The following is a 12,637-nucleotide window of genomic DNA, read 5'->3' on the forward strand; positions in this document are numbered from 1 at the left end:
CTTCCTCTTCCTCTTCCTCTTCCTCTTCCTCTCCCTCTCCCTCTTCCTCTTCCTCTCCCTCTCCCTCTCCCTCTCCTCCCTGCCGCGCCTCCCCTTGCCTCCCCTAACCTCTCCTCCTTTTAATTTATTATGTGTAAGCTGAGTAGGGGATGTGTTGAACCTTACCCCTGCTCTTGTAATCTGTAATTCATATTCTGCCTGTCATCTCTGTACAGCTATGAAGTTGCTCCCAGGTCAGACAGTGAGGATGAAAGTGGCTCTGAGTATGAGGAAGAGGTATGTGTCCGTAAAAAATTACCATGACAAGTAATGCAGTAAAAAACAAGTACTTATTCCATGTAGTATTTTCCTCTTTTTCAGAAGGAAGGAAGAGAAAGTGATAGCAGGTGTGTAGGTGTTTTAAGGATAATACAAACAGGGAAAGTAACTGGTTTTGTAATTGTTTTCAGTTTGTAGCAGTTGGCTTTTATACATGCAGTAAATGCCTAACTGGTAATCGGGGTTAGGAAAAGTAAATATTTTAGTCTGATTATTAATAATCATGAACCAAAGAATATAAGCAGGTTCCTATTTTAAAATATATGTCAGGAAAGGCTGTATTGTGTCGTCGTGCAGTATGAAGTTAACATCTTTAATGTTTATTCATTGGAGGTTTTATTGGCGATTCTGAATGCCACGGTTATTATTTACATATCACGTTTATTAAAAAGTTAGGGATTACATCAAGGATTTAGGTTCAGACTGTTCAGGTTAGGCTTATTTGACTCAGTACTTCAATAGTGATTTAAATACTATTACAAACATTCTGAAAAGAATATTGAACTTAACACACACAGAGATCCCAACGCTGCAGGGTCATAATATTAAGTGCTATGAATAATCAATACCAATACTTGCATAGCATTTTTGAGACAAGTACTTTCTGAAGCAGAGGGAAACTGAGGAGAAGGACCATGTTCAATCAACAGGCTAGCAGCAGAACTAGGTATAGAATTCAGGTCTCCTAAGTCTAGCAATCTTTACAATAACCAAATGACCACTGAAATCTACAGGACTGTATGATGTTGAGACATCTCTTTTTAGGACTAATGACTGCTAATGTATTTCTACAAGACTCTCAGTATTAAGATAGGAGGGGAGGACCTGATACCTGTCAGATTCTAAGGGGAATGTTAAAAGAGATGTGCCCACATATTTAGCACAGACTTTTTAGCAGCAGTGTTGTTCAGAGTTGGGGAAGTCAGTCTTAGGAGAATACACTTGCAGAACTCAGAGCAGTATTTTGTTCAGCTTCATTAGTGGGATTTAAAGTTGTTGGTTATCTGTTGCAACTGTAGCCAGAAGACAAGTTATTTTAAAGAGTAAAAATGTGGTCTGTTTTAAGAAGTTAAGAAGCTTGAAGCCTGAAATAGCATTTGACAGTTTTTTAAGCTTTATTAAATTATCCCATATATGGAATATGATATAAACATATACATGGTATTACAATCCTCTCCATGAACACGGTAGACAGAGTGAGGCTTTTAAAAGTAAGATCATTACAGGAGAAAATACTTGTTATTTCAAAGTATCATGAGTTTCTGTTGGTTAGCATATGTCAAAAATGATCTTGTTATGCTGCAGTGCATGTTCAGTTACAGTATAGGTCTCAGTTGAACTTTGTGATTCAGGTTTCTGCATTGAGGCATTCACCAATGAAAGCTATCAATATATAAAAGTCAGTAGAAAGTACAATTTAGGAAGATGTTGCACTTCCCATCATCCCTGTTCTTTCTCTGTATTCTGTAGGAGGATGAAGAAGAATCAAGCAGGTTAGAAGCAGATGAGAAGATACTCCTGGATCCTAACAGTGAGGAAGTTTCTGAGAAAGATGCAAAGCAAATCATTGAGTGAGTATTTTTAGATTGATTTCTTACAGTGGTGTTTCCCAGGAGTAGCTTGCTCTAGATTACAGTGAGTTGTGGTAGCTTTTCTGGCATGAACATGTGCAGGAGAAGGAACATGATCATTTGGTATTAATTGGGTATTGTTTATAAAGTAGCTTGCACCCTTTACTGTACTCACACAGCTGGGGATTTGTGGTGTTTCTTTAGACATACATATGTGAGCTGTGGACAAAAAGTCTGTTTTGGGGTATTCACTTTACTTCTTTCTATTCTTTCCAGGACGGCCAAACAAGATGTGGATGATGAATATAGCATGCAATATAGTGCTAGAGGGTCTCAGTCCTACTACACTGTTGCTCACGCAATCACAGAAAGAGTGGAAAAGCAGTCTTCTCTTCTTATTAATGGCACACTAAAACATTATCAGGTGAGAAATCATTAAAATATTTTAAACAGAATTATGCTCAACATTTCATTGCAGTCTTTCAAGTGGCAAACTGAGAATTTGTTAAGAAATAGAGGATCTCTAGTAGGTTAGAATTTGGGAATTATATTTACAAAGAAATGACAGTTACCAATCACAGACATCATTTCATACATACTGCTTGAATAATAAAACCAATTTTCTCCATAAAACTGTTAATTTTTTTTCATTGCAGACCAGTAATATTTTGGTTTTGCTATCCTTATCATTGACTGGGAATTTCAATTCTGCTTATTGTTTTCATTTGTGTTGGGTTAACATTTTTCTTCTTCCAATATTTAAAAGTTTAGGATTTTTTTTTTAATGATGATCCTAATATTTCAGTGCAGTGATAGACAAACTATAGAAACAAGAAAAATACTTTACTGTGGAGGTTGATATCTCATACTCTCTACTGACATTCAGTGGATTTAGTAGCTAGGAACTTCTGTATTCTGACAGGTCCTTTACCTGCTCAATGTGATACCCAGCAATTGGTGTCTGTTTATATAGTAATTGTATCAAAGGTAAAAGCCACTGTCTGAGGAGCTTTATGTCAGGTGCAGTGAGGCTTCACATTGTTTCTATCAAGAATGTTTTGAAGGAGACTGTACTGTGACTGTCCCCTACGCTCGCTGTATTTCCCCATCTTCTGGCTTTTACATGCTTTTTCCTTCTCAACCTTTTTTATGCTTTTCCATGTTTTTTATTAAGTTTAGTCAGATTGTCTCTTCCCTCATATCGGTGTATGTCAGTGGAGAAATTTCAGTGATGTAGAAAAGATAGTTTTCCAGTTCTTAATTCTGAAGCTACTTTGTTAGTGAACTTGCATTAGTAATGTGATACATACATAGGCAGAAGTCTGTGTGACAAGGGAATAATCTGAGTCAGTACTTTCTAGCAGTATTTCTTGGAGTGTGAAACTCTGTTATGTAGATATAGCTCAACTATAGTACTCTGGATTCCTTCCAGCTCTGGGATTTTATACACAAGGCATAACTGGACTAAGCGGGCCTACTCTGACATTTGGAGGCATAGACAGCAGACACTAAATGGACATGTGCTACAAGATATTTAGATAACAGTTATGCACTTGGCAAGTGTGAGGCTTACGTGTTTTGCACAGATTTGATGGGCTTGGTTTGACAGATTTTAATTAACACAGGCAAATAGCTTGAAATATACACAGAAAGTTTGACACTTGACACCACTGAAAGTGAAGAACAAACTCTTGTAATGTTAAGTATTTATCAACCTTAAATGTGAGTGCCTGTGTCGCTTTGTGTGCTGTACAGAAATCTTCCACATATGAAATCTGACTTCATATTATGGGCTCTGCTAAACAGGAGTAATGATTTCCATAATAACTGTTACCAGAAATTTATCTTGCTTTGTTTTGTTGGGGTGAGAAGGTTAAGATACCAGGGATCCCTGTGCAATAGTATTATTAAAGGAAATCCAATGTCTAAGTAGACAAATAATTATTTGTGTGGGTTTTAAATAACTGAACTATTATTCTTCATTTCAGCTCCAGGGACTGGAATGGATGGTTTCGCTGTATAATAACAATCTGAATGGAATTTTAGCTGATGAAATGGGACTAGGAAAGACAATACAGACTATTGCACTCATCACTTACCTGATGGAGCACAAAAGACTCAATGGCCCCTATCTCATCATTGTTCCCCTTTCGTAAGTAAAGGATTCCTTTCTGCTATTATCATTCTAAGCATTGCAGATTGGTTTATTCAGAATACACATCTGTTTTTCATGTAATGAAAAGCTGAGGTGTACAGTGAGATTACACTGAACATGTGTTCAGTGTTTTCTTTGATCATTTCTTTCCAGATAATTGTCTGGCATTGGGAGGGTGACTGGAAAGCTGATAAAGCACTTGCTTCCATTAGTGTCACTGCCCACTCTTGGCAAACTGGGTATTGACTTCACTGTAATTCACTCTTAAGAGGCCACAAGAGAGGGATAGTATTTCTTTCGATACATGCCTGCAGTTCCTCCTTCAAATTTTAATGGTGTTATTAAAAATAGGTTGCTTAATTCTTTAAACAACTGGGACCCCATTTGATACTAAGTCATCCTACTATAATGAGGTTGGATGATCTTTTAAGTACGGTATAACTAGCCCCAGATGTAACCTTGATGAGAGATACTCACACTTGTCAGGTGTCCAGATTATGATTATTTATTGTGGTGCTCCCTTTTGCTTTTCCTTAGCTTTCCAAGATGCTCTTGTTTTATACATTTCTTTTAATGCATTTTTCTTTCTCCAGAGGTGAGGTGGGGCATTCAGTGATCTTCAGTGCTGTGTTTTAAATAAAAACTGTTAGGCATTGTAAAACTGACATAGGATATGGAGGGGTTGTTTGCTTATTTTTGTGTGTAAGTGGCTTGACTGATGTGCAGAAGTTCCATGGCCTTTTCATTAGATAAGTTCCATGGCCTTTAGAAATTCCATGGCCTTTTCATCGTCCACCAGCTGTGCTGAGTGTGCAAATGTGCAGTAGGATTGGTTGTGGCCATCTCTTGATTTCTTTTGAGCTACCCTGTCTTCTGGCTGTGCTGCAGTAGTAGCTGATTGACTAGCATAACTACTACATCTGTGCCTAATTGTATGAATACAAATGGTGAGGTCTGATGTGAAAAAAAATAGCTGGGAGATCTATAATGTAAAACAAAGTTAAAATTAAAGGGCAGGTATTATTAATGTCAGATTTCACATAGGCACAGTAAAAAAAAATCAGATTTCTTTTGAGCACTGTACAGTGATTTTTCTTGTTTCTGAAAGAAAGGAGCTGAAATTTCTTTCTCATATAAGAAAAAGCCCATTTTCCCCTCATTTTTCTTAATAGCTAGTGCTGCTGCCATCACAGATACAGTAAAAAAACCCAAACAAATAAGCAACCAAAAAACGTCAAGGTTATTTTTTGCTGCTTTATCATGACAGAATCTAGTTTAGCCATAAAAAGCTATTTGTTCTGATCAAACAACAGAAACAGTGCAAAAATGGACTTGTATTGGAACTGAGTGGCACTTGAGCAGAACACAGATGAATTCTGACCACCTTCATGAGGCTGTATTTGGAAAATTGTAATGTCAGTTTTTGGATGATAAGTAGTATAAAAGAACTTACAAATACATTTTTTTTTTTTTTGTTCAGGATTATCTTTCTTATACTTAATATGCTTCAAAATGCAAATGTACATGTAGAAGACAACTCTGAATTGGTTTCAGAGACGCCTCTGAATATGAGCTGAAAGAGGGTTTCATGCTTTTTCCTGTTTAGTCTCCTCTCAGAGAGGCTTGTATTTTATTAGAGTATATAAAGTGCATTTTTTAAAAATATACTGTTAACTGTGGGGTGTGAATACATGAAATATATTGAAAAGTTGGTAACCACTTGGGAACATTTATAAAGTTTGTCCTGCATATGATGAAATATATTACTTTTTCTCTGTAATCTCTGTGATAGGACATTATCCAATTGGACATATGAATTCGACAAATGGGCTCCTTCTGTAGTGAAGATATCTTACAAGGTTTGATTTGCTTTTTATATGATTATAGAGTTGAAGGAATGAGAATAGAGCCAGTTTTTACTCTGTATCTGCACACACTTCTAAACTGCTCATGAAGTTTTGTCATGTGTATCAGATATTAAACAGTGAGAGTTAATCATACGTAGAAGACAACTGTAATAAACTGCAATTACTTTCACATAGTGAAATGCAGAATAAACTTTTTAATTATCATACTGCAGGGCTTCTGATGAGAGTAATACAAATGATAACTACTTCACATTTTATACATAGCTGAATACTTTGCTATTTGCCTGCTGTAGTTGTGGTATGGCCAAGCAATTTGTAAGAAGGCTAGACCACTAGCTACCTGTTTCCAGTGCCCCATAAACAGAGTTGTACAGTCTAGCAACCATTTAGGGAAAGCACTCTGAAGAAGTCTGGAGTGCATTGATACATTGCTTTCAGTGCTGTAGGATTACAAGTTCATGTGGTTGCTCTGTGTCTGCTAATTCATAAAACCGATATATTTTCTTCATCAGAATAAAAAGTAACTGCTCACTACATTCTCTCTTCTAGGGTACACCTGCAATGCGTCGCTCACTCGTTCCTCAGCTTCGCAGTGGAAAATTTAATGTTCTTTTAACTACTTACGAGTACATAATAAAGGACAAGCATATCCTTGCTAAGGTAATAATGACTGTCATCTCTAACAGCAAGACATTCAGGACACCTTCAAATGGTGCATAGCATAGAACACATTTTTGTTTCATAAGGAAGTCCTGAGTTGTTTCATCCTTCAATAAAAGTTTAACCTTTCATTTACTTTTCTATTCCTATGTTTATGATTGGACTCCTCAGTTACAGCTCTTCTCCTTGTAAACACCATGGTTTTTCTGAACATGGCCAGGAGACTCATTCCTTTGTGCAGTTCTGTCAGTACTGTATGCCTGCCTGTCCTTGGGAAAACATGATTTTCTCCCCTTTGCTTAATGGCATTTAATCTAAACTGGTATCTTGACTTTAATCTCTTTCCATTGTTTCTGGTTTGAAGCTCACTTTTATTAGAGCCTTTCCAGGTATATGGTTACCTTTCCTCAAATGACTAAATAGTTACCTCTATCATGAATTTGGTATCCAGACTGTACTACACATGGCCCAGTTATTAAACGCTCACTGTCAACAGGTGTGACTCAAATGTAATGAATTAATTTGAAAGCTACTGTACTGTAAGACCATTTCATGTCATGACAAAAGCGGACTAAGGAGGTGTTTTGCCATACAAAGAAACCATATGGTCTTATTGTCTGTTTGTTGTTCATTTTTACTTGATTTCATTACTGTTTGTTTAGATCATTCATTTTTCCTCTGATACAAAGGCAATACATTTTCTTAGCGTAATTCTGAACACTTAACAGTTTGAGACTGCAGGGTTTTCCTTCCCCTCTAGTTTTTGCCCACTGTTGCTAAAAGATAAGAAGGACAGTACTCTGCCATTTAACCTCTCCTGGGAAGTAGAATTAGTTAGCATCTATGAAAGTACAAACCAAGGCCTTCCTAGTCATATGGTCAGTGTGGCACATGTGTTGACTGCCCATGATAGTACAGGTGGTTAACGGAGAGTTTGACAAGGTTCTTTCAACATCTGCTGTGACTGCATTTAGTCTTTCACATTAAGAAATATAAACTTTATTTGAAGATGCAGTAACTGAGGTGAGGTCATTGTAATTATACTATTTCATTCTTGAGTAAAAACACAGGATTAGCTGAAACAAAGTTCAGGGTTGCTGTTGTTTGTGAGCATAGTTTTGTCTGAAAATGCTTTTGTCTTCTGTTAAGGTTCTTGTTGCAGATAGGTTTATCTGGAGTTTATGTGGTCTCCTCCTTCCACTGTGAACTATGTCCTGGCTATGAAAAGCCAGTCACTCTAATCTTTTTCCCAGAAACTGGTGGAATCCTCTGATTGCTGTTGCAGTTCAAGTCACAGCTTAGCATCAGATTCAGCATACCCAGTGTTTATTTCTATTTGTGCTCCTTGCAAGGGCACCAGTACTTGGATAATGCTTGATTTGTCTTTTCTCATCAGTGAGAAAACTGATCCCTCAGGCTTGAAATATTTTTGTTCTACACCTGTCGGGAGAAATTTGACTATGCCTGACTGGTTCTAACTGCCAACTTTTCTTCTTTTTCTTGCAGATTCGATGGAAATACATGATAGTAGATGAAGGCCATCGAATGAAGAACCATCACTGCAAGCTGACTCAGGTCTTGAATACTCATTACGTGGCCCCTAGGCGAATACTGCTGACTGGAACACCATTGCAGAACAAATTGCCTGAACTCTGGGCTCTTCTCAATTTCCTCCTCCCAACCATTTTCAAGAGCTGTAGCACCTTTGAACAGTGGTTCAACGCTCCATTTGCCATGACTGGAGAAAGGGTACTGTGGCAGGTTTTTTAAAACATAAGAAACAATGCACTTTGATGAAAACAGTAAGGAGCTTACAGAAGGATTAGTGTTTGAACTCTCCCTGGTACTTAGGGAATTAACATAACTAAAAGCCACCTTTTTTTTTATAATGCCAGAAAATTTTGGTATGTGTCTTTTTTGACTCAAAGTCAGTTTGGTTGTTACATGCAAATAATTACTGCACACAGTTAACCTTTCATGTGAGAGAAGACATTATCTAATATACTGAGTTGCCTTGTAGTGACTTTTATAAACTTCTGTAGGTGGACTTAAATGAGGAAGAAACTATTCTGATCATCCGTCGTCTCCATAAAGTGCTCAGACCCTTCTTGCTGAGAAGACTGAAGAAAGAGGTTGAGTCTCAACTGCCAGAAAAGGTTTGCAATGAGTTGTGGAAGGGTTTTAATGCTTAAGCATTATGTAATGTTCCTTTTCCAGATTTATTTTAAAGAAGACAACTTCTTTAGCATGTGTTATTGCTGTTGTTTGTTTGTTTATAACTCTGCAAAGAAAGTTTGTCATAGCAGAAGCCTGAATACCGGAAATTTCTGCGTTCTCAGGATTCTTCACCAGTTGTACAGCTTTAATTCTGTTTGTAGTCATCCATATAAGACATGCAATTTACTTTCGTAATACCTGGTTTCAAGTTTTAAGTGAGTCAACCATACACTGAGGATTAGATTCTGTCCTGTCCCATCCTCCCTACATGGGTAGAACCTTTGCTTCTTTAGGCAGTTCACTGATATTCGTAAAGGACTACTGGACTTTATAAAGCAGGCAGAATTTGGTCCTCTGTTAATATTCCAAAAATTGGGTGAAGTATTTTGTTGGAATTGCACAATTTTTTTTTAACTAGTGGGTTTTTAATTCAGTACATAAAAATCTCTTCTGATTTGAAAGACCATTGGTTTTACCTCGGGGCAAGTCATCTTGCTCCCACCCTCCTCAGCAATCCTGCATCACTTTTCCCAGTCACTTTTCTCAAAATAACAACAGCAACTAAATAGAAAAGTAAATTTCAAGGTGTGCTAGGGAAAATCGAATGCTAAGGTCAACTGAATTGAAACCATACCAAAATGAAACTTTTGTAAGTTGTGTTATGAGCTAACTAACAGTGACTGAATTAATGAAGAGCTTTGTACAGATGCTTAGTGACAGTACTCAAAGGAAAGGCTTTTTAAAAATTTCTTTCTCATCTTCATAATGTTGTGAACACTCTTACTGTTGTGACTTTCTGTTTTCCAAATGCCAGATTCTCAGTATCCTCAGAAGCATTTATCTGAGAATGAAATATACCTACATTTAAAAATATTACTGAAATCTTAGTTTCTATTCAAATTTCTGTTTGTTTGAGCCACTCTGTTTGATAAACCCATTATTGAAGGAGGATAATTTCAAAGTTGCATACACTCTGGTACTCGAAGGACCATGTTTCTTTTTGTATCCATGATCTTGATTATGAAAAAAGCAATTAGTCTGACCATGAGGACTGAACTTGTTGATTGAAGCCTATTCATCAGTTTTATTTGATCTTATAAATCTTGATAAAGAAGCCATTGAAGAAGACATCACTTCTCTTTAATGAATACATCCTTCTGTCCTTCTGAGAAGAAAATAACTTGATGATTTTTATTCCATTCATTTATTTATTCCATTAGGAAGCTTACATTTTTCCTTTTGGTTACTGCTTGAAAGATTTCTAGCCACCAGTGTGACTTTATTATGTGACTGTTTTTATTATACATAACATTAAAAACATAGTGACTGTAATTTGGAAATTGGGAAATAGAAAAAAAAAAGGGGGTTAAAATGGAAGTCTTTAGGATTTAACAAAATTTAACAGGATTTAACAAAAAGTGTGCAGTCAAAAAATGCTTTAATAAATAGAGTTTTACTAAGCTGAAGAAGAAGTCATACTGAATGTGGGGATCATAGAGTACTTGATTTATTCCCTGCGTTTTCAGTTGATATTGAGAAAACAGCATATTTCTGTGCCACCCTAGGTAAGCATAATGCTAATTAGACACTATGAGGGATGCTTATTTGCTAGGTACACAATGATGATATTTTTATAATGGTTTACTTGATATTTTTATAATGCTTGACAGACATAATAAAGTCCACAGGTTATTAAAAAGAAAATGTTCTTTTTTAAATTCACATGTTAAACATGAAATAAAACATTTTTTCTTAAACTGTTAAAAATTAAAGAATGAGAAAAAGATATGTTTGACAGTTCTGCAGTTGCATTCTTAGGATCCAGCTGTCTCATAGTATTTGTGACTCTCACAGATAATCTTCTGAGATACTCATTATTGCTGTGCTTGCAGTTGGATTACTTTCACTGAAATCATATGTGGTGTTAGGGTACAGATAAAAGATTAGTAGGTTTTTGGGTTTTGTTTTAGGATGACACAAACCTGCAGTTAGATCCTACTAACATTATTAAGTCAGTGTGTTTATGGTGGTTGTTTTTTTTTTACACTAGGTGGAATATGTGATCAAATGTGATATGTCAGCACTTCAGAAGATCCTGTACCGTCACATGCAAGCCAAGGGAATCCTTCTTACAGATGGTTCTGAAAAAGACAAGAAGGTACAAAAGAAAGACTAAAACACAAGAAAGAATGCATTATGATTAAATATGTTAACAATGATTCCTGTTTTGTAAAATTATTATGTAGGCTCTTACTACAGGTATCTTTCATGGGAAAAGAAATCTCTATCAGACATGCTTCTGTTTTACAAGACTACAGCTCACACTCTAATCACAAGGAAAAGTTACTACTTGTATTCACTGTAGTTACAGTGCCTTTCTGCAAACAGGCAATTTTTTTGGAAAAAAAAAGCATTTCCCTTGGCCAGGTTTAATCCAGTAATATACCTGAATAATAGTGATTGCGGCAGCACTGGCTACAGAAGGTTATTCATCTTGTCTTTCAAAGCTGTTAGTTAAGTATAAATCTTGTTTTAGCTAGCTGGGGCTGTATGCTTGCGTTCATACTTACAGTATCATTTAATGACAGAGTTCTTTAGAAGAACAGTAAGAAGCAGAGTCATTTAGTCAGATTTAGGCTACCTATTAGTAAATGTTGATTATACCCTGATGGGACTTAATCCATTTAATACAGAGTAAGCAAGTTGCCATTCATCAGCTTATTTGTGTATACACTTTTCACATTATAATAAATGTGAAATGCCTTGAATAGGCACTGCCCAACAGCTGGTGTGTAACTATGTTTGCACCCTGTTATGTGTATATTACTGATGCAGACATACTATCTTTCCACCATTGTTTTGCAGGTTGCATTGGTATGATAGATGACCTTTTTTATTCAGTATCCGATTTTATGCTCCTTGTTTTGTTCAGTCAGATTGTTTTCTTTTTTGGGGCTTATTCAAACTCCCAACAAAACTGATTCTTATCACTGGATATTGATACTCATCTTCATAGTTTGAGCACTTTGTAATCATTGATTCATGTTCCCCTGTTGTATTTTTTATGTAATTTTGTAGTTTGTCATCTTTACTTTTGTCCTACAAATTTCATTTCATATCACAGTAGCTTTTTAGCTGCCTGTGGTCCTGTGATTTAATTAACAGACAGGAGGAGGTACTGTAGAATTGAAAAGCATCCATCTAGAACCATTTACTTTTAGAGGATTCAGACCCAATAGAATTTGTATGGTTTCATAATGAACAGTATAAGTAAGCAATATGCAGGACAGTAGATGCTCTGCTTCCCCCTGCGAATACTGCAGGTAGATACAGTGATCTTTGTGGATTACTTCCAGGTCTTCCTCTTTTGTTATGGAGCCTTTTTATGATAGATGAATTTATACAGCATGACGGCGGCACAGTAGCTTCTGTTTTTTTGTTATTTTGGGTTTTGTTTTTGTTTTTTTAAATTACTGATGGGGTGTTCAGGTCTCGGGTGGAATTATTTTTATGCCTGCATTTAAAAATATCTTTTAAAAGCTTCATTAATAATAAGCTAAGAAATTAGATGCATCATTTGATTTTCGTTGTTTATGCCCATAGGGAAAAGGTGGGGCAAAAACTCTTATGAACACTATCATGCAATTGAGAAAGATATGCAATCACCCGTACATGTTCCAACACATTGAGGTAAGACTGACAGGTGTGGTTTGAGACTTGTTTTTATTCAGGTGGATAATGTAATAGAAAACTGCTGTTGAAGCTTATGTGTGGGAGAGGATATCTCTGTCCACATCATTTGTGCTGAAAGGGACATATTTGAAAAACAAGATCATTATGGTTCCTTA

At 36.2% G+C, this 12,637-nt stretch overlaps 1 protein-coding gene across 1 annotated transcript in view; it reads left to right on the plus strand.

Annotated features, from left to right (window-relative positions):
* Nucleotides 1-12,637, plus strand: part of SMARCA2 (SWI/SNF related, matrix associated, actin dependent regulator of chromatin, subfamily a, member 2) — a 109,630-nt gene that overhangs the window by 41,765 nt on the left and 55,228 nt on the right. The window contains exons 12-21 of the mRNA XM_026866823.1: nt 216-276; nt 1,789-1,889; nt 2,166-2,313; nt 3,878-4,041; nt 5,837-5,903; nt 6,462-6,572; nt 8,079-8,321; nt 8,615-8,728; nt 10,840-10,947; nt 12,393-12,479. Coding sequence (XP_026722624.1) covers nt 216-276; nt 1,789-1,889; nt 2,166-2,313; nt 3,878-4,041; nt 5,837-5,903; nt 6,462-6,572; nt 8,079-8,321; nt 8,615-8,728; nt 10,840-10,947; nt 12,393-12,479 — 1,204 coding nt within the window. The remainder of the gene's footprint in view (nt 1-215; nt 277-1,788; nt 1,890-2,165; nt 2,314-3,877; nt 4,042-5,836; nt 5,904-6,461; nt 6,573-8,078; nt 8,322-8,614; nt 8,729-10,839; nt 10,948-12,392; nt 12,480-12,637) is intronic.

This window comes from Athene cunicularia (genome assembly GCF_003259725.1).
Source record: "Athene cunicularia isolate RWA chromosome Z unlocalized genomic scaffold, athCun1 chrZ_part4, whole genome shotgun sequence".
NCBI lineage: Eukaryota > Metazoa > Chordata > Aves > Strigiformes > Strigidae > Athene > Athene cunicularia.